This window comes from Artemia sp. Qi Xiang Cuo, chromosome 12 (genome assembly GCF_049724085.1).
Source record: "Artemia sp. Qi Xiang Cuo chromosome 12, ASM4972408v1, whole genome shotgun sequence".
NCBI lineage: Eukaryota > Metazoa > Arthropoda > Branchiopoda > Anostraca > Artemiidae > Artemia > Artemia sp. Qi Xiang Cuo.
In genome coordinates this window covers 43,644,472-43,670,800 of record NC_142805.1, presented here as the reverse complement: position 1 = coordinate 43,670,800, position 26,329 = coordinate 43,644,472, and the positions used below count along the sequence as shown (strand labels likewise).

General features: G+C 37.5%; 1 protein-coding gene across 1 annotated transcript in view; it reads left to right on the top strand.

Moving 5' to 3' along the window:
- The window catches only part of LOC148946153 (histamine H2 receptor-like), a 312,118-nt gene that overhangs the window by 85,153 nt on the left and 200,636 nt on the right, over positions 1-26,329 (top strand). The window contains exon 2 of the mRNA XM_089097827.1: positions 13,866-14,093. Coding sequence (XP_088953953.1) covers positions 13,889-14,093 — 205 coding nt within the window. The 5' untranslated portion in view covers positions 13,866-13,888. The remainder of the gene's footprint in view (positions 1-13,865; positions 14,094-26,329) is intronic.

The window sequence follows — 26,329 nt, the reverse complement described above, 5'->3', positions numbered from 1 at the left end:
CCAAAGGCATAATTATTGTGTCTTTCAATTATGTTGAAGAAAATGGCTATCTCAAAATTTAATCGGACGATTTTGAGAAAAACGGGCGTGGGAAGGGGCAAGTTGCCCTCCAATCTTTTTGGTCACATAAAAAGAGCACTGAAACTTTCGATTTCTGTTCGAATGAGCCCTCTCCCTAGGACGGAATATTCTAGGACGACTGGGTCAATACCAGTGCTTCCACATTTCAATCTCAGATTTACCCTAATTTCTTATCAGTTTTCCCTAAAATTCCCTGTATTTAGGTCTGATTACTCCCTATTTTTCTTCCTTGAAAAAAGAGATATTTTGCCTTACTTTTCCATACAATCTACACGATAAAACATAGCGCAGCATCAAATTGTTATTTTTTACTTCAGATGGCGATGCATATAACATCTTTTACACTACCGAGAATACACAAAAAAGTTCAATTAAGTGTCATCTCCAGCACTTCATTGCACGTAGCGTTTGCCTTCGTCTTGAAGCCAGCAACAGCTTTCAGTATGCTGAAAGTGGATAAAGCTTTTTCTTCGTTTTTCAACCAGTAATTGACTCGAATAAGTGAGACTTGTGTGACATTTTCGACACTATCTCGGATGTCTGTTTTGATTAACTTCAGGAGACTAAACAAACGCTCAGCTGGTACATTGCTAAAAGGTAAAGAGAAGATCTGTGAAATTCACTTTCACAATTCTGGGTACTTGATGTTGCCACTGCAAGTCTTCAGACTCAATATCTTCATCCAGTACTGCTAAACTGACGGGTCTTCAACTTGAGCATCTCCCAAATGAAGGTCAGTGACCTCAGTCATTACCTGTGACCTCGATTCTACGTCTGTTTTCTGGAGGCAGAACTATTTTTTTAGAACAGGAAATCTCGCAAATAGTGGCCTTAGAGAGTTTTACTTTATATTTCTTGCATTCCTTGGTTCAACCAAAGCCAAAATGTCATAAATTTTGTCTTCAAACTTCAAACGGTCTTGGATCTGCTTGATTAGGACTATATAGTGTTTTCGACAAGACTGGTAAAAGAGATCAATATTATCACTTGGCTCTTGAGCATCTACCAGTTGTTGTATTGAATCGGTTGCATCTATTCCAATCAAGTTTGGTAAACAAACCAACACTGCAAATATAGTCCAGTTTCTTGCAGTTAGACGCAACATCATTCACAAGTTTGCTGGTACTTGCCCTTAGGGAGTGAAGAAGTGGAAGCTCAGATAGAAAAACTGTGTTGAATTCGTGAGACAGGCCGAGAGAGTAGTCCATGAATTCAAAATATGGCTTAGTCAACTTGCTCTGTAATGTTGACAAGATAAGGTCATTGGTTGCAGTTGGGTCGTCAAACGTGGTTTTTATGAAATACGGAGTAAGAGCAACCCGATGATCAATAAGCCTCTTCATGTAGGCCTGAAGGGACAACCGGTGGGTGTGTCCTGGTGCAAGAATTGAGAGTGCTTTACATTGAAAGAACTCTTGAAATTCAACATACTTATTTCATGTGGAAGTGCTTCTGGAAAAGTGGGCATAGATAATTCGCGCCAAGTCTTCTAGTGTCTTGGGAAGTGACAAGAATGCATAGGATGAACAAAAGTGAATAAGACGGCATGAGCATTTCACATTCAAGATATGGGGCACCATGGCTTTCATTAGCGTTGAAGCAGATCTATTGGCTCCAAAATGACGTTAGTAGTGTCTGCACAAAATCCAACAATATTTTGCCAGGCAATCGAGTTTTTTTGCAATGACTTGTTTGATGCAGTTTGTCAGCCCTCAGCCGACCCACCACTACTCTTAACAATGTCCAATACTTCGACATGAAGGTTTAAATCAGTAGAGGTGACCCTAGTACTCGTGACGGGACTCCTTATATGGGCATAGAATACTGACGGGACTCCATAAATGGGCATAGAGTCATTAGGGAGAACACGTGGTTAATGGGGTCAATGACCTAAATTGATTGCGTAATCAAAGTGTGTCAACAACAACAACATCGACCTTGACATTCGCTGAGAGCGTGCACTTACAACAACAACAACATCGACCTTGGAACACCTGTGCTGTCGACCTCAATTCACCTATCGTGAATCAATAATTCCCCTTAGAAACAACAAATTAATTTCCACTTTCTAGACAGATCAATCAACCAATGACATCATCTGTCAGACTTTAAAAATTTTCGCCTAGAAAAGATTCTCCAGGAATAGATCCAAGTCATTAATGTCTTTGCCTCGGAAACAACTCTTTTGGTCGAACTCCAAAGGATATTAATAGCCAAAGGCCATGGAAACAATTCTCCAACAAACATCTTAGCAATGAATTGTTTTAGCGCGGGAATCAGGTTTCTTATTAATTTGAAATGCATTAGCGCAGAGATGCCAAAAACAAAAGGAACACGCTGAATTACGTTTAGGGATTATTTGGGCGAAACCGTTTTAGACAGGCTATGGAACTATTTCGGCGAAACAGTTAGAGACATTTTAAAAGATGATTTTGAAGAGATTTTAGAAGAGAATTTGAGGGTGAAACTCTGTGGTCGTTATAATACACAAGTTTCATTTGAACAGTGTTGTGAGGTCCTCTAACCCAACCCCAAAGGGTTCCAATCCTCCTACCCCAACCCCGAAGGAAGCCCCGGTCCTCAAAGGCCCCCCAAGCTCCCAAAGGGCCACCGGCGCCCCCAAAGGCCATCCCTGTGCCCCAAAGGCCATCCCCGGGCCCCCAAAGGCCCATCGAGCTCCCAAAGGACTAACGGGGTCCCAAAGGTCCTCCACCGGTCCCCAAAGGCCCACCCAGACCCCCAAAGGCCATCCCCGGGCCCCCCAAAGGCCCATCGAGCTCCCAAAGGACCAACGGGGTCCCAAAGGCCCTCCACCGGTCCCCAAATGTCCCCCAGGCCCCCCACTGCCTCCCCGGCCCCCCAAACGCCCACCCTGTGCCCCAAAGTCCCTCCCTGTGCCCCAAAGGCCATCCCCCGGCCCCCAAAGGTCCCCCGGACCAGAGAAGCGCCGCCGGGATGCACCGTGGGCCAGGAAAGCGCCGCAGGATGTGCTGCAGGGATGCGCCGCAGGTCAGGAAAGCGCCGCAGGGGATGCGCCGCAGGGAGGCACCGCAGGAAAGCGCCGCAGGATGCACCGCAGGGATGCGCCGCAAAAAAAAAAAAGTAAACTAAAAAGTAAAAATTTCGAAATGTTATCCCCCAAATGCCCTCCTCAGACCCCCAAAGGCCCTCCCCTGATCCTCAAAGGTCCCCCGGGCTCCCAAAGGGCCAACCGGCCCCCAAGGGTCCCCCGGGCCCCCAAAGGTCCTCCCCGGTCCCCAAAGGTCCACTGGGCTCCCAAAGGCCCTCCACCGGTCCCCAAATGTCCCCCAGGCCCCCAAATGTCCCACCGGACCCCCAAAGACCCTCCCTTGGCCCCAATGGTCCTCCCCCGGTCCCCATACATGCACACAAAAACTTACACACACACAAAAACTTACACACACACACAAAAACTTACACACACACACGAAAACTTAAAAACAAACACTAAAACTTACACACACACGACAAAAATTACACACACACAAAAACTCACACACACACACACACAAAAAAACTTACACATGCACACGAAAACTTACATGCAGACAAAAACTTACATGCACAAAAAAACTTACGCACACAAACACAAAACTTACACACACACACACACGAAAACTCACACACACACGCCAAAACTTACACACACACAAAAAATTCACTGTTCAAGTTAGGTTAGGTTAACTTATCATGAGCGCTCATAATAAGTTAACCTAACCTTTTCCGGCGAGTATGGTTAGGTTAGGCTAGATTAAGTTAGGTTAGGTTAAGTTAGGCTAGGTTAGCCCACGTACGCTTCACTTAGGTTAGCTTTGGTTAGGAGAGAGACTGGCAAAAAGTTAGGTGCCTGATTAGTTTAGCTTAGTTTAAATTTGGGTTGTTAAAGTTAGGTTAGGATATTTTAGCATACGTACGCGCGGGTACGTAGGCTAACCTAGCCTAACCTAACTTAACCTAACCTAATTTAATCTAACCTAACCTAACCTAATCATACACCTAACTTTTTGCCTGTCTCTCACCTAACCTAAGCTAACCTAAGTGAAGCGTACATGGGCTAACCTAACTAACTTAACCTAACCTAACTTAATCTGGCCTAACCTAACCATACTCGCCGGAAAAGGTTAGGTTAACTTATCATGAGCGCTCATGATAAGATAACCTAACCTAACTTGAACAGTGAATTTCCACCATTCAGACTGGTGGACTGAGACCCCAATATTGAGCTAGTGGATTTCCACCATTCAGGCTGGTGGACTAAGACCCCAATTCTGAGCTAGTGAATTTCCACCGTTCAGGCTGGTGGACTGGGACCCCAATACTGAGCTAGTGGATTTCCACCATTCGGGCTGGTGGACTAAGACCCCAATTTTCCAACTCTTGCATTTCATGACAGAAATTCAAAATTAACTTTGAAAAATCAAGAGAATGTAACTGTGAGAAGGTAAAGCATAACAAGCCACTACTGAAATATTCCAACTCTTGCATTTCACGACAGAAATTCAAAATGAAATTTGAAAAATTAAGACAATGTAACTGTGATATGGTAAGTGTGTAAGTTTTTGTGTGTGTGTAAGTTTTGGCGTGTGTGTGTGTGTAAGTTTTCGTATTTGCGAGTAAGTGTTAGTCTGTGTGTGTGCATTTGTTTGTGTGTGTGTGTGTGTAATTATTTGTGCTTGTTTGTAAGTTTTTGTGTGTGTAAGGTTTTGTGTGCATGTAAGTTTTTGTGTGCATGTAAGTTTTTGCGTGTGGGTGTAAGTTTGTGTGTGTGTGTGTGTAAGTTTTTGTGTGTCTAAGCTTTTGTGTGTGTAAGTTTTGACGTGTGTGTGTGTGAGTTTTCGTGTGTGTGTGTGTGTGTAAGTTTTTGTGTGCATGTTAGTTTTGTTGTGCATGTGTAAGTGTGTGTGTGTGTGTGTGTGTGTGTAAGTTTTTGTGTGTGTGTAAGTTTTTGTGTGTGTGTAAGTTTTTGTGCGTGTGTGAAAGTTTTTGTGTGTGTGTAATTTTTTTTGTGCTTATAATTTTTTGTGTGAATGTTAGTTTTGGCGTGTGTGTGTGTAAGTTTTCGTGTGTGTGCGTAAGTTTTCGTCTGTGTGTGTGTAAGTTTTTGTGTGTGTGTGTAAGTTTTTGTGCGTGTGTGTAATTTTTTGTTTTTGTTAGTTTATGTTTTAATGTTATTATTTTTGTTCATTATAGTATTTGATTGTTTTTGTTTGGGTGTTTGGTTTTTTGTTTTTTTTTGTGTTTTTCTATTCTTTTTTGTTTTTTTTAATTTTCGAGTGTGTTTTTATTTTTTCGTGTGTGTGTGTGTGTGTGTAAGTTTTTGTGCGCATGTAAGTTTTCGTGTGCATGTGTAAGTGTATGTGTGTGTGTAAGTTTTTGTGTTTGTGTAAGTTTTTGTGTGTGTGTGTGTAAGTTTTTGTGCGTGTGTGTAAGTTTTTGTGTGTGTGTAATTTTTTGTGTGAATGTAAGTTTTTTTGTGCATTGAAGTTTTTGCGTGTGTGTGTTAGTTTTTGTGTGTGTGTGTGTGTAAGTTTTTGTGTGTCTAAGCTTTTGTGTGAGTGTGTAAGTTTTTGTGTGTGTTTGTAAGTTTTTTTGTGTTTGTGTGTGTGTGTAAGTTTTTGTGTGTGTGTGTGTGTTTATTTGTGTGTGTGTGTGTGTGTGTGTTATTTTTTGTGTTTGTTTGTTTTGGGGTGTGTGTGTGTGTTTTCGTGTGTGTGTGTAAGTTTTGTGTGTGTGTGTGTGTGTGTTTGTAAGTTTTTGTGAGTGTGTGTGTGAGTTTTTGTTGTGTTCATGTGTAAGTTTTGTGTGTGTGTGTGTGTGTGTTTGTAAGTTTGTGCGTGTGTGTGTGTGAGTTTTTGTTGTGTTCATGTGTAAGTGTTGTGTGTGTGTGTGTGTGTGTGTGTGTGTGTGTGTGTAAGTTTTTGTGTGTGTGTAAGTTTTGGCGTGTGTGTGTAAGTTTTCGTGTGTGTGTGTGTGTGTTTTAGTGTGTGTGTGTGTGTGTGTGTGTAAGTTTTGTGTGCATGTAAGTTTTTGTGTGCATGTAAGTTTTCGTATGCATGTGTAAGTTTTTGTGTGTGTGTGTGTGTGTGTGTGTGTGTAAGTTTTTGTGTGTGTGTAAGTTTTGGCGTGTGTGTGTGAGTTTTCGTGTGTGTGTGTGTGTGTGTGTGTGTGTGTTTAGTTTGTGTGTGTGTGTGTGTGTGTTTTAGTTTTTGTGTGCATGTAAGTTTTTGTGTGTGTGTGTGTGTGTAAGTTTTTGTGTGTGTGTAAGTTTTGGAGTGTGTGTGTCAGGTTTCGTGTGTGTGTGTTAGTTTTCATGTTTTTGTGTGTTTAATTTTGTGTGTGTGTGTTTGTAAGTTTTAGTGTGTGTGTGTAAGTTTTAGTGTGTGTTTGTGTAATTTTTTGTGTGTGAGTGTATTATTTTGTGAGTGTGTTTAAGTTTTTGTGTGAATGTAATTTTTTATGTGCATGTAAGTTTTCGTGTGCATGTGTTATTTTTTTTTGTGTATGTGTGTGTTTGTGTTTGTTTTTGTGTGTGTGTGTAAGTTTTTGTGTGTGTGTTTTAGTTTTTGTGTGTGTGTGTTAGTTTTTGTGCGTGTGTGTAAGTTTTAGTGTGTGTGTAAGTTTTTGTGTACATGTAAGTTTTTGTGTGCATGTTAGTTTTTGCGTGTGGGTTTAAGTTTTTGCGTGTGGGTGTTAGTTTTTGTGTGTGTGTGTGTGTGTGTGTAAGTTTTTGTGTGTGTATTTTTTTGTATGTTTAAGTTTTGTCTTGTTTGTGTGTGTTAGTTTTCGTGTGTGTGTGTGTGTGTGTGTAAGTTTTTGTGTGAATGTAAGTTTTCATGTGATTGTGTAAGTTTGTGTGTGTGTGTGTGTGTGTGTGTAAGTTTTTGTGTGTGTGTTAGTTTTTGTGTGTGTGTGTTAGTTTTTGTGCGTGTGTGTAAGTTTTGTGTGTGTGTGTGTAAGTTTTTGTGTGCATGTAAGTTTTTGTGTGCATGTAAGTTTTTGTGTGCATGTGTTTGTTTGTGTGTGTGTGTGTGTGTGTGTGTTTGTTTTTGTGTGTGTGTTTGTTTTGGCGTGTGTATGTAAGTTTTCGTGTGTGTGTGTGTGTGTGTGAGTTTTGTGTGTGTGTGTAAGTTTTTGTGTGAATGTTAGTTTTTGTGTGCATGTAAGTTTTTGTGTGCTTGTGTATGTTTTTGTGTGTGTGTGTGTTTGTGTGTTAGTTTTTGTGTGTGTGTGTAAGTTTTTGTGCGTGTGTGTAAGTTATTGTGTTTTTGTATGTTTTCATGTGTGTGTGTAAGTTTTTGTGTGTGTGTGTGTGTAAGTTTTCGTGTGTGTGTGTGTGTAAGTTTTTGTGTGTGCGTGTAAGATTTTGTGCGTGTGTGTAAGTTTTTGTGTGCATTTAAGTTTTTATGTTCATGTAAGTTTTCGTGTGCATGTGTAAGTTTTTTTTTTGTTTGTGTGTGTGTGTGTGTGTGTGTGTGCTTAAGTTTTAGTGTGTGTGTGTAAGTTTTTGTGTGTGTGTAAGTTTTTGTGCGTGTGGGTAAGTTTTAGTGTGTGTGTAAGTTTTTGTGTGCATGTAAGTTTTTGTGTGCATGTAAGTTTTTGCGTGTGGGTGTAAGTTTGTGTGTGTGTGTGTTTGTGTAAGTTTTTGTGTGTCTAAGCTTTTGTGTGTGTAAGTTTTGACGTGTGTGTGTGTAAGTTTTTGTGTGTGTGTGTGTGTGTGTAAGTTTTTGTGTGTGTGTGTTTGTTTTGGCGTGTGTGTGTAAGTTTTCGTGTGTGTGTGTGTAAGTTTTTGTGTGTGTGTATGAGTTTTTGTGAGTGTGTGTTAGTTTTTGTTTGTTTGTAAGTTTGTGAGTGAATGTAAGTTTTTGTTTGCATGTATGTTTTTTCTTGTGTGTGTATGTTTTTTTTTTTTTGTTTTTTTTTGTTTTTGTATTTTATTTTTCTTTTTGATATTTTTTTTTTTTTTTTGTGTGTATTTTTGTGTGTGTGTGTGTGTGTGTGTGTGTAAGTTTTTTTGTGTGTATGTTTTTTGTGTGTGTGTGTGTATGTTTGTGTGTGTGTGTGTAAGTTTTTGTGTGTGTAAGTTTTGGCGTGTGTGTGTAAGTTTTCGTGTGTGTTTGTGTAAGTTTTGTGTGTGTGTGTGTGTGTGTGTGTAAGTTTTTGTGCGTGTGTGTGTGAGTTTTTTTGTGTTCATGTGAAAGTTTTTTTGTATGTGTGTGTGTGTGTGTGTGTAAGTTTTTGTGTGTGTAAGTTTTGGCGTGTGTGTGTGAGTTTTCGTGTGTTTGTGTGTGTAAGTTTTATGTGTGTGTTGTGTGTGTGTGTGTGTAAGTTTTTGTGTGCATGTAAGTTTTTGTGTGCATGTAAGTTTTCGAGTGCATGTGTAAGTTTTTGTGTGTGTGTGTGTGTGTGTGTGTAAGTTTTTGTGTGTGTAAGTTTTGGTGTGTGTGTGTGTGTGTGAGTTTTGTGTGTATGTGTGTGTGTGTTTTGTGTGTGTGTGTGTGCAAGTTTTTGTGGTGTGTGTGTGTGAGTTTTTTTGTGTTCGTGTGTAAGTTTTTGTGTGTGTGTGTGTGTGTGTGTAAGTTTTTGTGTGTGTGTAAGTTTTGGCGTGTGTGTGTGAGTTTTCGTGTGTGTGTGGTGTAAGTTTTGTGTGTGTGTGTGTGTGTAAGTTTTTGTGTGCATGTAAGTTTTCGTGTGCATGTGTAAGTTTTTGTGTGTGTGTGTGTGTGTAAGTTTGTGTGTGTGTGTGTGTGTAAGTTTTTGCGTTTGTTTGTAAGTGTTGTCGTGTGTGTGTGTATGTTTTGATGTGTGTGTTTGTTTATGTTTTTGTGTGTGTGTGTGTAAGTTTTTGTGCGTGTGTGTATGTTTTTTTGTGTGTTAGGTTTTTTACGCGAATGTAAGTTTTTGTTTGCATGTCAGTTTTTGCGTGTGGGTCTAAGTTTTTGTGTGTGTGTGTGTGTAAGTTTTTGTGTGTCTAAGCTGTTATGTGTGTGGATGTAAGTTTTGTGTGTGTGTGTGTGTGAGTTGTGTGTGGTGTGTGTGTGTAAGGTTTTTGTGTGTGCGTAAGTTTTTTGTGTGTAGGTGTGTGTGTATAAGTGTGTGTGTGTGTGTGTGTGTGTGTGTGTGTGTGTAAGTTTTTGTAGTGTAGGTTTTGTGCTGTGTGTGTGTAAGTTTTCGTGTGTGTGTGTGTGTAATGTGTGTGTGTGTTTGTGTGTGTGTGTGTGTAAGTTTTTGTGTGTGTGTGTGTGAGTTTTTTTTGTGTGCATGTGTATATTTTTGTGTGTGTGTGTGTGTAATTTTTTGTGTGTGTAAGTTTTGGCGTGTGTGTGTGAGTTTTCGTGTGTGTGTGTGTGTGTAAGTTTTGTGTGTGTGTGTGTGTGGTAAGCTTTTGTGTGCATGTAAGTTTTTGTCTGCATGTAAGTTTTCGTGTGCATGTGTAAGTTTTTGTGTGTGTGTGTGTGTGTGTGTGTGTGTGTGTGTGTGTGTGTAAGTTTTTGGCGTGTGTGTGTAATTTTTCGTGTGTTTGTGTCAGTTTTCGTGTGTGTGTGTGAGTTTTTGTGTGTGTGTGTAAGTTTCTGTGTGTGTGTGTAAGTTTTTGTGTGCATGTATGGGGACCGGGGGAGGACCTTTGGGGCCCAGGGAGGGCCTTTGGGGGGCGGGGGGGACAGTTGGGGGCCTGGGGGACATTTGGGGACCGGTGGAGGGCCTTTGGGAGCCCAGTGGACCTTTGGGGACTGGGGTGGTCCTGGGGGGGCCGAGGGGTCCGGGGGGGGCGGGGGGGACCTTTGGGTGGGGGGGAGACGTTGGCGGACCTGGGGAGGGCCTTTGGGGGTCTGTGGAGGGCGTTTGGGGGATAACATTTCAAAATTTTTACTTTTTAGTTTACTTTTTTTTTTTGCGGCGCATCCCTGCGGCGCATCCTGCGGCGCTTTCCTACGGTGCCTCCCTGCGGCGTATCCCTGCGGCACATCCTGTGGCGCTTTCCTGGCCCATGGCGCATCCCGGCGGCGCTTCTCTGGTCCGGGGGACCTTTGGGGGCCGGGGGAGGGCCTTTGGGGCACCGGGAGGGCCTTTGGGGCACTGGGAGGGCCTTTGGGGGTCCGGGGAGGCAGTTGGGGGCATGGGGGACATTTGGGGACCGGTGGAGGACCTTTGGGACGCCGTTGGTCCTTTGGGAGCTCGATGGGCCTTTGGGGGGCCCGGGGATGGCCCTTAGGGGTCTGGGTGGGCCTTTGGGGACCGGTGGAGGACCTTTGGGACCCCGTTAGTCCTTTGGGAGCTCGATGGGCCTTTGGGGGCCCGGGGATGGCCTTTGGGGCACAGGGAGGGCCTTTGGGGGCGCCGGTGGCCCTTTGGGAGCTTGGGGGGCCTTTGAGGACCGGGGGCTTCCTTCGGGGTTGGGGTAGGAGGATTGGAACCCTTTGGGGTTGGGTTAGAGGACCTCACAACACTGTTCAAATGAAACTAGTGTATTATAACGACCACAGAGTTTCACCCTCAAATTCTCTTCTAAAATCTCTTCAAAATCATCTTTTAAAATGTCTCTAACTGTTTCGCCGAAATAGTTCCATAGCCTGTCTAAAACGGTTTCGCCCAAATAATCCCTAAACGTAATTCAGCGTGTTCCTTTTGTTTTTGGCATCTCTGCGCTAATGCATTTCAAATTAATAAGAAACCTGATTCTCGCGCTAAAACAATTCATCGCTAAGATGTTTCTTGGAGAATTGTTTCCATGGCCTTTGGCTATTAATATCCTTTGGAGTTCGACCAAAAGAGTTGTTTCCGAGGCAAAGACATTAATGACTTGGATCTATTCCTGGAGAATCTTTTCTAGGCGAAAATTTTTAAAGTCTGACAGATGATGTCATTGGTTGATTGATCTGTCAAGAAAGGGGAATTAATTTGTTGTTTCTAAGGGGAATTATTGATTCACGATAGGTGAATTGAGGTCGACAGCACAGGTGTTCCAAGGTCGATGTTGTTGTTGTTGTAAGTGCACGCTCTCAGTGAATGTCAAGGTCGATGTTGTTGTTGTTGACACACTTTGATTATGCAATCAATTTAGGTCATTGACCCCATTAACCACGTGTTCTCCCTAATGACTCTATGCCCATATATGGAGTCCCGTCAGTATTCTATGCCCATATAAGGAGTCCCGTCACGAGTACTAGGGTCACCTCTACTTAAATCTTTCTCGCTAAAAAACACTACAATAATAGCTAGTTGTTTATCATTAGTACAATCAGTGGTCTCATCAATTATCACGGATAAAAAAAAACAGTTTTGAGCAACTCAACTAACTGGTTGTGTAGTACCAAAGAAAAATTATGTCGCAAAATATTTGTAGCTTTCTGTTTACCCAGAGTGACCCCTGCTAGGGCCTGGTCTTTTGGAAACAATTTTCAGAGGGATCAAGCTGTTTGAGAGACGTAATGGCAGACTATTTTACGCCAAAAATATGCAGATGTGCTGTTCAATTTCTTTGGAATTACTGCCTACAGTCAGAAGTTTTTCAATGCTGCCACGGCCAACCTTTGTCTCAATTTCATTTCTTGCTTTTATATGCTGCTTGGTCAGAGCATGCCGGGTCAACTCTGATTTCCCTCAATATTCATACATCAAACAGAACCTACAGTATGGTACATAAGTATTTTTCTTTGACTTGTTTGACCCTCTTTTATCTATGAAGACTTTAAACATTGGTAACTGAAGCAACTTGTGAACAAACTTTTGGTAAATTTTTTTCTTTTGGCAATTCTTAAAATCATTAATTTACCCCATATTTCCCTGATAATCTTTACTTTACCCCAGATTTCCCTTTATCCCTAGATTCAAAATAAGTGTCCCTAAAACAAGTGGTTTCTCCCTAAAATAGGGTAATCTCCCTAAAAGTGAAAGCCCTGGTCAATACAATCACCCCTGGAAAAATAACATGCATCCGTGGTCTTTGTTCTGGCAAGAAAAAATCCACGTTTTTGCAGGTAGGAGCTTGAAACCTCCACAGTAGGGTTCTCTGACACACTGAATCTAATGGTGTGATTTTCATATAGATTTTATGACTTTCAGGGGTGGTTTCCCATTTTTTTTGAAAATCAGGCAAATTTTCTGAGGCTCGTAGCCTTTGACAGTTAAGACTAAAGTTATTGAAACTTATATATTTGGAATGAGCCTTTTAAGCCAATTCTTCTGATATATCTATCGGTATGAAAGTTTTTTTTTAAGTTTCGTTTACTATTGAGCCGGGTCGCTCCTTACTTACAGTTCGTTACCGCGAACTGTATGAAAAGCAGTTTGTTCCAAACCTTACAGCACAAACAGAGAGCAAAAAAGTCTGGCCTCATTGCTGGGATCTTTGAAACTGTAAATAAATCCGCAATATGTAGGGTTTGAAAACTGGCAGTAGAACTATATTTAAGCTGGTTCAGGAACAGGGTAGCAGCATATGCTATGAAGGCGCTTAAAATAAAAAATATAACACGATAGTAAAAACAAATTTTCGAAATAAAGATTTGGTTTGGTCATTGATCCATTTGACTCCAGGACTAACTGCCGAACCGATCATGCAAAATAGAAATAGGCTTTAACAAAAAAAAAAGAAAAGTTACTATCCAAACAATAAACAAAAATTCATTAATCTAATAAAAAAAAATATAGTTAAGACTGAATAAGAGTGTTATAAAAAGTATTAAGAATATTCAAAACACTGCCAAGGAGCACTTGAGTTTATGAGTTTATGTATTATGCTTAAATGCCTGGCTAAATTTATTCTGAGGAAGTATTTTATTGGATGTTTTGACTTATAAGAGGACAAAATAAATAGGAGGTCGAAAACAATCAGCCGTGTACATGTCTAAATAGTATAGACTCTGGTCTAAAAATGTAATTTTTCGGTTTCTAGAAAAATACGATATTTCAGCCAAAGAAATTCTTAAACGAACATTGTTTTTTTTGTATAGCCTAAGATCAAAAATTACTCAAAGTTAACCCTTTTTTTATAGAACACCCTGTAACGCCATTTTGTTTTAGACAGCTGTTTTACTTTTCAACACAAATTGTTGCGTTCCACCACCCTATACCATCTCCCACCGCTCCACGACGCACCACCTCTTGTATAATAATTTGAAATCTAACAACCCTTCAAGTGGGTAACAATGGTAATATTTATCTACATAATTACGTGTCTAAATTAGGTGGATGTCATAAGCTACATATAAAAATAGATAAATAACAATTTAATATGATTAAACTATGTGAATTTAACAATTTCCACTGTCACACACCGGTGTTTATATAAGCTACTAACAGGCAAAACATTTATATTATCTCACTTTTGTTTTGTATTACCAAATTTATTTTGTTTGCGAAATAACCTGTCATAATCCTGCATTTATGATCTTTCCTTAGATTCCTAGCAAAAGCTTACGACTTTTTTATTGACAGGGGATCATCTGAATTCCAGCAATGAATTTTATTCATCCTTTCCAAACACCCTCGTCTGCTTCCAAAAGAGGCAATAATCTTTCAAGCGTTATTAATGGCTACTTTTTTTTATAAGTATTTTCTTCTGCCGTCTAAAACCAGAATGCCTTGCTTGCAAAGATATGGGTTTTTGAAAATCCCAGTTAAAATTTACTTGGTAAGACGGAGAATCCATTATTATGTATTATTAATACAATATTAAAGTGTCTATATATCAATTTATACAATATTAATACAATATTCGTAAATTAAATTGAACAGAACCGATGATATGTGTTCTTACTTTTTAGGCAAACCCAAATTACCAACTTCAATGGACTGTAGCATCTCTGCAGAAGCACGCGTCTCTCACCTCCCCAGTTACCCTGATACCTATAATCCCACTGCATTAGATAATACAGAATCTTGGTCAAAGGTCGGTCAATTAGTTCTTCTTTCTACTTTATCGACTATTGGTTCAGTTGGAAATGTCTTTCTAATTAGTACGGTTTTGATGAAGAAACCCTTAAAAAGAAGAGGTAAGCATTGATATTAATCCTCACCATTGAATGGGATCGAACAAGGATTTATAAGCTATTTTTGAAGTTAAGTTAAAACAGGGTTAAATTGAAAATGTTCTTCTTCTTGAAAGAAAGATAAATACCTAAAATTGGATGTTAAGAACAAACTTTCTTATCTCCCATGCCGTTATAGTTGACTTTTGACACAGTCTACATGATCAATAATAAACATTCTCTTTCTATAAAAATTCAATAACCATAAGCCTTTTATGCCGTCTTAAATCTAATATCTCTGTGCTTTAAAAATATTTATATAAAAACTTCATAATTCACCAATCTCTGAAGTTGCTCTTTATACTTAACATTTCAGTTGGTAAAGGCTAGAGTTCGTTCTTTATTATAATTTGGGGATATTGTAGGCGTGGGAGGGGGTTAGTTGCCCTACAATCACTTTTGACTATTAAAAAGGGCACTGGATCTTTCAATTTCCTTTCGAATGAGCTGTTTTCGAAGTTTCTTCGGCAATAAATGACCATCTCAAAATTTCTATCAGATGTATTTCAGTAAAATACGAGGTGTAGGGGGGGGGGAGGTATTCACCCTCTAATCACTTTGAATCTTAAAAAGGGCAATATAACTTCTGTTTACCAATCCAATGAGCCACCTCTGAAGTTTATACGATCACCCTTTCTATATATACCTTACATGCACACATGGCATAAGGTACAATCAATGCACTGGGGGCTCTGGGGGGGGTGTCATTCTTAAAGACATAATTTCCGGACCTTTCAATTACGTTGAACTTAATGGCTAGCCAAAAATTTGGATTGGATGGGTTTGGGGAAATGGTGGGAGGGGGAGGGGGGTTATTTGCCCTCCAATCACTTTCGAATATTAAAAAGGCACTAGCTTTTTCAATTTCCAATCGAATGAAATATTTTCGAAGTTTCTAGGACAACAAATGACCATTCAAAAATTTCTATCAGATGCATTTCGAGAAAATAAGAGGCTTGGGGGGGGGGAGTATCCACCCTCCGATCTCTCTGAGTCTTAAAAAGGACACTAGAACTTTGAATTACCAATCCAATGATCCCCTTCAAAATTTATACGATCCCCCTTTCAATATATACCTTATATGTCCCCAGGGCATAACTTACAACCCTTGCACTATGGGATCTAAGGGGTTTGTCATCCTGAAAGACATAATTTCCACACCTTTCAACTATGTTGAACAAAATTGCTATCTCAGAATTTTTATTAGATAGGTTTGAGGAAATGGTGGGCGCGGAAAGGGGGTTAGTTGCCCTCCAATTACTTTCAACTATTAAAAAGAGCACTAGTCCTTTCAATTTCCAATCGAATGAGCTCTTTTCGAAGTTTTTACGACAACAAATGGTCATCTCAAAATTTCTGTCAGATGCACTTCGGAAAATACGAGGTGTGGGGGGGGTATCCACCCTCTGGGCACTCTTAATCTTAAAAAGAGAACTAGAAACCCTGATTTCAAATCAAATGAGCCCATTCTGGAGTTTTTACGATCACCCTTTCTATAAATACCTTATATGCCCCCAGGGCATAAGTTATAACCCTTGCCCTGAGGGCTGTGAGCGGGGCTATCATCCTCAAAGACATAAGGTCCGGACCTTTTAATTACGTTGAACAAAATTTCTATCTCAAAATTTTGATTGGATGTGTTTGGGGAAATGATGGGCGTGGGAGGTGGGCTAGTTGCCTTTCAATCACTGTTGACTATTAAAAAGGGCACTAGCCCTTTTAATTTTCAATCGAATGGGCTCTTTGTGAAGTTTCTACGATAACAAATGGCTATCTCAAAATTTGTATCTGATGTATTTTGGGAAAATACGATGTGTCTGGAGGGGGTATCCACCCTCCGGTTATTTCGAATTCAAAAAGGGCAGAAAAACTTCTGATTAACAATCCAATGAGCACCCTCCGTAGTTTATAAGATCTTTCTTTTTCTAGAAACCTTAAATGCCCCCAGGGTATAGATTACAGCCCTTGCCCTGAGGGCTGTGGGGTGGTTGTCATCCTCAAGAACCTAATTTCCGGATCTTTCAACTACATTGAAAAAAACGGCTATCTCAAAATTTTGATTGAATGTGTTTGGAGAAATGGTAGTCGTGGAAGGGGGGCTAGTTACCCTCCAATCGCTTTCAACTATTAAAAAGGGCACTAGCCCTTTCAATTTCCAATCGAATGATCAATTTTTGAAGTTTCTATGGCTACTTCTTTGATACGAACTGCTCTTGTCTAAAAAAAAGAAAAAAAATTCTTTGCGCTGCCTATGAAACCGGGATAGCTTTTAGTTACTATTTGCCGTTGTTTTCCTTTACTAGGTTTCAGCTATATCTGATAGTTCCCACTTACAATGAAATATATCGATCCTTTATGTAATTAATTAAAAAAAACCTTTTCCACAAAATAAGTTTTTCAAAAAAAAGTAAAGAACTCCATTAACCAAAAATGAACAAAAAGAATCAAACATAGAATCACCACAAATCAGTATCAATAAATAAATGAAACCCAAAACGAACAGAAATTAAAATAAATAACAGAGTCCATCTCAAAACGAGCAGAAATTAATAAGGGTAGGGATCAAAACCCCTATGCCTTCTAAAAGCCAGAATATAACTTGTACTTTACTGAAAAAATTCAAATAAATTTACTGAAAACAATGCCCATTTTCAGTTTAATATACATATGCTGATATTTATTCCTTAAAATCTTAATTAATTTTTGATTTCTCGAAGTTATAAAAGTGAAAACATTTAAAAGAATTTTTTAGGTAAAATACGTAGAACAAAATGGCTATCTCAAAATTTTGATTGAAAGTGCTTGGGAAAATGATGGGCGTAGGGGGTGGGGGGGGGATCATTTGCCCTCTGATCACTTTCGACTAATAAAAAAGGCACTATTCCTCTCTATTTCCAATCGAATGAGCCGTTTTTGAAGCTTCTACCTCAAAACTTTCTAAACATATACCTTATATGCCCTAAGGACATAACTTACGACTCTTTTCCTGAGGGCTATGGGGGTGGGAGGGTTGTCCTCAAAGACATAATTTACAGACCTTTCAATTGCGTTGAACAAAATGGCCATATCGAAATGCTGATCGGAAATATTTAGGGAAATGATGGGCGAGGAGAGGGGGGGATTCTCCCTGCGATTACTTTTGACTATTAAAAAGGGCAATAGCGCTCTTAATTTCCGCTCAAATGAGCCCTGTTTGAAGCTTGTATGACAAAGATTTCTATAAAAGCTTTATTTTTTCCCCAGGGTATATCTTACAACCTTAGCCCTGAGGGCTGTGGGGGGCTGTCATACTCGAATAAATGATTTACGGACCCTTCAACTGCGTTTAACAAAATGACTATATCAAAATTTTGCTCGGAAGTGTTTGGGGTAATGATGGGTGTAGGACGGGGGCCATTTTCCCTCCTATCGCTTTTAACTATTAATAAAGGACTAGCCCTTTCAATTTCCAATTGAATGATCCCTTTTTTAAGTTTCTATGACAACATTTTCTATAAAAACCTTATATGCCCCCTAAGCATAACTTACAACCTTTGCCCTGGAGCCTGGGGGGGGGGAGTTTTTCATCCTCAAAGATATAATTTCCAGACCTTTCAACTACGTTGAACAAAATGACTATCTCAAAACTTTGATTGGATGTATTTTAAGAAATGATGGGCATGAGAGAGGGGCTTGTTACGGTCTAATTACTTTCGACTATTAAAAAGGGCACTAGCCCTTTCAATTTCCTATCGAATGAACCCTTTTTGAAGTTTCTACGACAATGCTTTCTATAAAGTCCCTATATAATCCTAGGGTATAACTTACAATCCTTACTCTGAGGGCTGGGGGGGGGGGGAGGAGTGTCATCCCCAAAGACATAATTTTCTAACCTTTCAACTACGTTGAACAAAATGGTTATCTCTAAATTTTGATACGATATGTTTAGGGAAATGGTGAGCGTGAGAGGGGGGGGGGGGTTTATTGCACTCCAATAATTTTCGACAAATAAAGGGGACCCAGCCCTTTTAATTTCAAATTCAATTTGATGTTTCTACGACAACGTTTTCTATAAAAACCTTATATGCCCTCAGAGCATATCTTACAACCCTTGCCATGAGGGATCTGGGGTGGTTGTCATCCTCAAAGACATAGTATCCCTACATTTCAACTACGTCGAACAAAATGGCTGTCTCAAAATTTTAATTTAGATGTGTTTGGGGAAATGGAGGGTGTGAAAGGGGTGTTAGTTTCCTTTGATCACTTTGGAGTATAAAAAAGGGCACAAGTTGTTCCAATTTCCAATCGAATGTGTCCTTTTGGAAGTTTCTACGGAAACTCTTTCGATACGAAGTGCCCTGATATAAAAGATAAATAATACATTGTGCCAACAACGTTCTTTACTTAGGCAGCGCTATTGTGCTGCCTATGATTAATTAAAAAGAAATTTTTCCACAAAATTAGTTTTACAAAAAAAGTGAAGAACTCCGTTAAACCAAGAATGAATAAAAATAAAGTCAAATAATCTTCCAAGCGTACAACTACCACAACTCACCATTAATAAATGAATAAAACCCAAAACGAACAGAAATTACAATAAATATCCGAATCAAACTCAAAACGAGCAGAAATTAACATGAGTAGAATTCAAAAACCCTATGATTTCTGAAATCCAAAATAAAATTTGCACTTTACTGAAAAAGTTCTTTCAAAGGTTTTCACTTTTATAACTTTTCGAAATCAAAAACTAATTAAGACTTTAAGGAATAAATACCAGCATATGTATATTAAACTGACAATGCACGTTCATTCGAATTTTTTCAGTTAAAAGAAAATTTTATTCTTGCTTTTAGAAAGCATAGTGGTTTTGAACTATATTTTGATTTAATTTTTAATTTTGTTTGATTCAATGTTAAAGCAACACTTAGGTTTTAAGCATAACGGGCAAATTACATAAATGTGGCAGGTTAGCCAACCCAATAACCCTGGAGATATAGTTACTAGACTGTTCAGCTATGCTAAACAAAAAGGCTGTTTTAAAATTTTGATTGGAAGTGTCTGGAAAACTACGAGATAAAGAGGAGGGCTGATTGCCCTCCAATCACTTTTGACTCTTAAGAGGGCACTAGAAATTTTAATTTTGAATCAAATGAGCTCCTTTAAAATATCAACGATACTACTATCTATGATAGAACATCGCTGCTTATGTCCTTATATGCCCTACATTGCTTATATGCCCTTTTAATACCTGTATGCATATAGTTTTTTTCGTTGAATTGAAACTCCCCCTAAACGTTCCCTAAAAGTTCTAACAATACCATTAGTGTCGTTACTTACAGTAACCGTAAAAGCAGCATTATATGTATACACACAGTGTCTTCTGGCTAGTTCAAAATCCACAACCCCCTCTCCACACCCTAAATCCATCAGATAAAAATATTGAGATAGACATTTCGTTAAGAATAGTTCAAAGTTCAGATAAAAAAAAACTCCGGTGTCGACACTGCCCCCAGGGCCCGGGGAGAGACGTTGTAAGTTAAGCCCTGGGAGCATATAAGGTTCTTCTGGAAGGGATGCTCGTATAAACTTCAAAGAGGGTTCCTTTGATTGGAAATTGAAAGTTCCAGCTCACTTTTTATAAATCAAAAGTGATGAAAGGGCAGATAGCCCGCCCCTTCCTTCTCCTCTAAATGCATCAGATAAAAATTTGGAGATACTGAACAGTCAAGTTTGCAGAACTTCGGGGTCAGCACCCCCCCATCCCCCCAGGGCCCAGGGACAGGCATTGTAAGTTATACTCTGGGGGTATATATGGTTCTTATAGAAGGGATGCTCGTATAAACTTCAGAAAGGGCTCATTTGATTGAAAATAGAAAGTTGTAGTTCACTTTTAAACAGTCAAAACAGACCGAAGGTCAATAACCCCCACCCACCCACGCCCTTTTTTCACCAAACCCATCCGATAAAAATTTTGAGATAACCATTTTGTTAAAAATAGTTAAAACGTCAGATAATAAAAAACTCCGAGGTTGACACAAACCCATTTTTTCAATTTGATATTGTTACTTTGATACCAATTTTGACACTTCGATGGACATATGATTTTTTTTAAGTCTGATCTTGAAATATGAATTTAAAAAAAATTTAAACTTTTTGTAATAAAAAACGAACAAAAATTAATTATAAAAAGAACTTTCGAAATCTAAGTTTTCAAAGAAAAGTAAAGGCTATTTTACACTTAATCTCAGCAGATACAAATACCTGTTAAAATTCAAACTCAAAACGACCAGAAATTAATATTAAAGAATAAATAAAACCCAAAACGAACAGAAATTATGAATAAATAAATTTTAAAACGAGTGAGACTTAAATTGAATATGCAAGTCAAGCTTTAAAAGAACAAAAATCACTACAAACAAGTTTGGGTATCGCCTTCTTCTCTCATTGTGAAAGCTTAAAACCTATTGCGTCGTTGGCGCTTTACTGGAAACCAATTTTATTACAAATGTTTTCTTTTATACTTAATATTGGAAATAAACATCAAAATTACAGTAAAATTTTGAACTGATGAGCTTTGAGCATTTAATATAATTATACATCAAATATTCAGTTTAATTTATTAGTTCTTTTTAAAGTTGTTCAAGACGAATTTAATTTCACTACAAACAAGAGTTTGGATACTGCCCCCTTCCTTAATTGTAAATAAAAACCAAAAGCCTATTGCGTCATTGGCGCTTAACTGAAAACAAATTATATTACAAATATTTTCTTTTCCACTACATACAGCATTGAAAATAAAAATAAAATTACAGTGAAACAGATTATTGAACTGATGGATCTTTCAACATCAAATATTTAATTTGATGTTGTTTATACTTTCCAAGACTGTTCAAGACGCAAATAGTTTTCAGTAAATAGTCAATGACGCAGTAGGTTTTAGTCTTCTACAGTGAAATAAGGAGGTATTTGTATTTGCCGAGCTTAAGTTTAAAATGGCCTTTACTTTTCTTTGAAAAACTTATTTTTCGGAAAGTTTTTTTTTTAATTAATGTCAATAAAAAATAAACAGAAATTAATTTAAAGTTTTTTTCCATAAGACAAGTTTTTCAAAGAAAAGTAAAAAGCTCGATTAAGCCAAGAATGAGCAAAAATAAAGTCAAAAGTAGTGTGCTATTAATTGATACTGAGCTAGATCATAAGAAACCTACCAGACACGTTACATTTGGAACTAGTTACTGAACGAGTTCGTAGAAACCTACCCAACACGTTATATTCAGGGCCAATAGCTATATAAAAGTAAAATCGTGCCATAATTCTGTATGTTAAACCCGGCTTAATAGTCCGTAACCTATAGATTAATATATTCAAATTAGAAAATACAAGAATTCCGGTTCATATTTTTTTCTACATAATACTATGGCAAATTATCATAGTTTGAATATAGCATTAGAAGCTATATTAGATTATACACTCTGAGTATTGTAGTCAAATATGGACAATTTTAAAAGAGGAAACGTGAGTATCTGTTTAATTTTTAATTTTTCGAGATTTGCAGACAGATTGGTATTTTTGGAACTCAGATCCTTGAACTTTTCACACCTATGGGGCTATTCTTCTCACTCTATATGGGCGGGGGAGGCTAACAAGAATCTTTGTTTGGATTTTATACTGTTGTTTTTTCCGATTATGTTTTGTTCATCATACTTTGTTCATATAAGCATATATTTATAATTTTTCTGGACCAAAAGAATCTGATAAGGGTCCATCTTAAGGGCACTGACCCTACTAGGGTTTGAAGGTTCGACAGTGCCTTTAAACTTTCTTTAATTTAAGCATTTTTCATATTTTATAATTTTTCGGATCAAAGAGATTAGATTATTTGGCTCTGTCTTAGGGTGCTGAGCCTTTCAGGGCTTAAGAGCTTAGCCGTTATATACAGATTTAGCTGCTATATACAATATATGGTCAATACAGTGAAGTACTTGACACCCATCAAGCGTAAAAAGAAAATTACAATAGTGGAACTGAAAACCCCACAGCCAGTAAATCATATATTCGATGGGGGAGAAGATAGGAATGAAATTCAGCCACCTGGATTTATAGACCCTACTGTCATGAGTGCCATCATCAGCATAATTGAGAATATGCCTACTCCAACTATCCCCACTCCATCCAGCTCTGTGATAGAGAATGAGCCCAATAATATAACATATAACTATGACAAATTTATTGAGTTATTTCAGAATGACTCTGACCTTATTTTTAAAGAGATTGGTTTAGATACAATATGTTTTAATCCCTCTCGTATTAATGCATTGCCTCTTACCACAAACGACATTACCGAGTCATTTCTGAGTGAATCGGATAGTTTGTTTGAGCAATTTGATCTGGAGGCATCTTATGTTAATCATACCGCTCCAAATAAAAAAAACATTAGTAATATAGCAAGTTCTTCAATTATAAGTCATATCTCCACTGATGGAAGACAACGTACAATAGAATAAAAAAACAGAAACAAAATTTGCATAGTATATTATTTAAATCAAGGTATTTATGAAAGTATGCGATGGTCAATTCTGCTTTCAAATTTAAATTATTCAGTTAATGTATACAGATTTTAATAAAAATGTATACTTATTTTAATAAAAATAAGAATTTCTCTTCTTTTTAAATTTTAGTGTTGGACCTTAGTTTCAGTTGATATTTGTTGCCATACCAAAACTCATATATTATTATTATGTGTGTTTGTTTTTTCAGTAAGGTGATATTTTCTTTTTAAGTTGTGATATAAATTCTAAAGCGAGTCTGTAATGACACTTCGAACTTATTAGATCTTCTGGATTGTTCACTAGGCCAAGAGTGTCTGAGTTTCACAAGGGTATAATCCGGAAAAGACACGGTTACCTGAGTAAACAAAAAAAACGCTTCGTGAACCCGAGTTTTCGAATTATCTGCAGTGTCTGAGAAGTGGCTTGGGGAAACTTTCAGGCAATCTTGTGAGGGGTTAAGTGGATCTAAAATTTTGATTGAAGAAGGAGAAAAGGTAAATAAAAGCTACGATCTGTATCTAGGTCATTAAACTAGCATACCTGCAATAAATCATCAACAGCTTAGGGACGAAGTTGAAACTTCGGGTTTTCAGTTATGTTGATTCAAGTTTTAAATTTTTTTTTTCGATTTAGCACAAATTTCTAGGATAACTTGGCAATATTTGAAATTGTTAAAAATATATCTGCTATGACTATTACTATTTCTATATTTTTTTCAGTTATTAGAATGTTTTGTGTGATTGACACATATTGGACTGAAACACTCCTCGACTGGTGTTGTTTTCGAAGCGGATTTCTTATTGCTAGATGAACAACGCCGTGAAGTTTATAGCTATAAATGGAACGTCAAATACAATATTTTTAAGTATATAAAAAAAATGTCAAACATTAAATTTTATAAATTAAAATGGCATTTAGGATAAAGTCATAAGACCACATATTGAAAATGGTTACGAAATCAAACCAGTATAAGAGGAAATTCAATAAATATGCAGTTTTTTTAGTGTTCAAGCTGTTTATGTTAAGAGAAGCGTGCCGACTGATCAGCTCTTACTAGGAAAATGTGATAAAGACATACCATTATTCAACTTGGAAGACTTCAAGTATGAGATATACCTGCATTCAGCACATGATCCTGAAGATGAAGTTAGCTATTTTGCTCACTGGGTACCGGAAAAGGAGCTTGACATGGGAACATGCATCAGATACCCAAAGACCAAAACTTTTGCTTCTTCTATCAAAAGGAATAAGCAATAAGCATCTTTAAACTTAACATTTGCTTTACTATTAAGTCTGTTACCAGAACCAATCACACAGCTAGTTTAGAATTAAACATGATAGATTAAAATGTTGAAATAGATATATCTTTTTTACTGCGATTAAAATCATTTTATGACACAACGACACTGCAAAATATCCTTTAGTTATATGTTTATGGACTTGATTATTTAAGACTAATGCGGATTCTTCAACAACAACATAAAAAAGACCCGGGAGAGATAAGAAAGTGCGTGCACATAATAGATTTGTCATAGCAATGAATGCTGAGAGGACATATATCTGAACTATGAAACAAGCACTAGTGGTGAAAAGATTGGGAATGTGTGTGTGTGTGTATTATAATGACGGTGAGAGCTTAAATTTTTTTTGAGTACCCAAAGCATTCAACATTGCTGGTGGTGAATATGCGAGAGTGTGAGATCTCCACAGATGTTAGTGCTCAAAGAAAATGCAAACCTGAAACTAATAATTGATGAAGAGTGGCAACTTCTTGCTCATTGTGCGAGTAACACATTACCTGTTGATAAAAACCCTCGCCCTCTTTTGGCCATTAACATTCAAAGGCAAGCAACGTAGAAAAGAAAGGCATACTGTAGCACCAATACCTTAACCCATCTCTTGTCTGTATGTCAAAACTGACATCTATGTAAAAATAATGAGGTAATAGACAATGAAATCAAAAGCAAAATAAAAAATGTGTTGGTAGATATTATCACCAAAGAATATAAAGACGAATTGATGGAGAACAAAGCGCGTCATTATTACTAGCATTGATCATATACCAACAGATACAGTCAATGAACGCAAAGAAACAATAAAAAAACGCATCACGTTTCTGCAGGTGAAACCGCATTGAAAATTGTGAATGATTTAAAGTCGACTAATGACTAGTATATTGGTCACGAACTAAGAGACGAGAATACCTACACTATCAAGAGAGAACAGGATGAATTATGTTATGGAGCAGATTCAAAACGTTTAAAGTTGTTCAATGAAATTAATAATGTATGTAACTTAGTTTCTATGTTAATATTTTACATGTTGAATTTAAATAAAAATATTTTATGTATAACTTTGTTACAGTTTGGAAAACAGACCTTTTGAAAAATATTATACATTTTAGACAATCTTTTTTTGGAGGAATATCTTGACAATAATTATTTAAATTTCCAAAGAGAGTGCAATCTTAGGGGATGCAGACTACTACATTTTAGACAATCTTTTTGTTTTGGAAGGATTTCATGACACTTAATATTTAAATTTCAGAATCCTAGTCAATAACTTTTTGAAATGGATTACATAGTATTGGAGAATGCATAAAATGGAAAATAATAAAATCATATACATTTCGAAGATACTACTACTACTAGTAACAACTAATGCACTACCAAACCGCCTGAGGTCAACAAATGGCATAGTATGAATGGCTTGAAAAAGTCAGCAAGATAATATTACTACTACTACTACTGCTATTACTACTACAACTACTACTAACTGCAACAATTTTGCTGTCTTTTTTGAGAAAATTCAGAACTGAAGTGGAAATTTTTTCTTCTTTGGAAAAATTCAGAATCGAAGTTTAATTTTTTTCCATCTGCTACGGAAAAATTCAGAACAACTTGAAATTTTTTCTCTTCTTTGATAAAATTAAGAACTAAAGTAGGACTTTTTTCTCTTCTTTGGAAAAAACTTAGAATTGAACTGCAACTTTTTTTTCAATTCTTTGAAAATATTCAGAAAAGAACTTGAACTTTTTTTCATTTCTTTGAGATAACTCAGAATTAAAAGTGGATCTGTTTCTCTCCTTGTGGGAAAATTCAGAGGAGAACTTGAACTTTTCTCTACTTGGGGCAAAATTCAGAACTGAATTATAACTTTTTCTATCGTCCTCAGCAAAATTCAGAACAGAACTGTAACTTTTTGACTCCTCTTCAAGAAAATTCAGAGCTTAAGTTGAACTTTTTTCTCTTCTTTTGATAAATTCAGAATTAAAGTGGAACCTTTTCTCTTTTTTGGGAAAAATCAGAAGAGGATTTGAAACTTTTCTTCACTTCGTTGAGAAAACTCAGAATTAAAGTGGAACTTTTTCTCCTCTTGAGAAAAAAGTTCAGAATTGAATTAAAACTTTTTCTATCTTCTATTGAAAAATTCAGAACAGAATTTGAAGTTTTATGTCCTCATAGAGCAAATTCAGAACTGAAGTGGAACTTTTTCTCCTCTCTGGAAAAATTCAGAATTGAACTGTAATTTTTTCTCTTCCGTGATAAAATTCAGAAGAGAACTTGAACTTTTCTTCACTTCTTTGAGAAAACTCAGAATTAAAGTGGAGCTTTTTCTCTTATTCAGGAAAGAATGATATGATAGGCCTAAGAGGGATATGACAGAATAAAA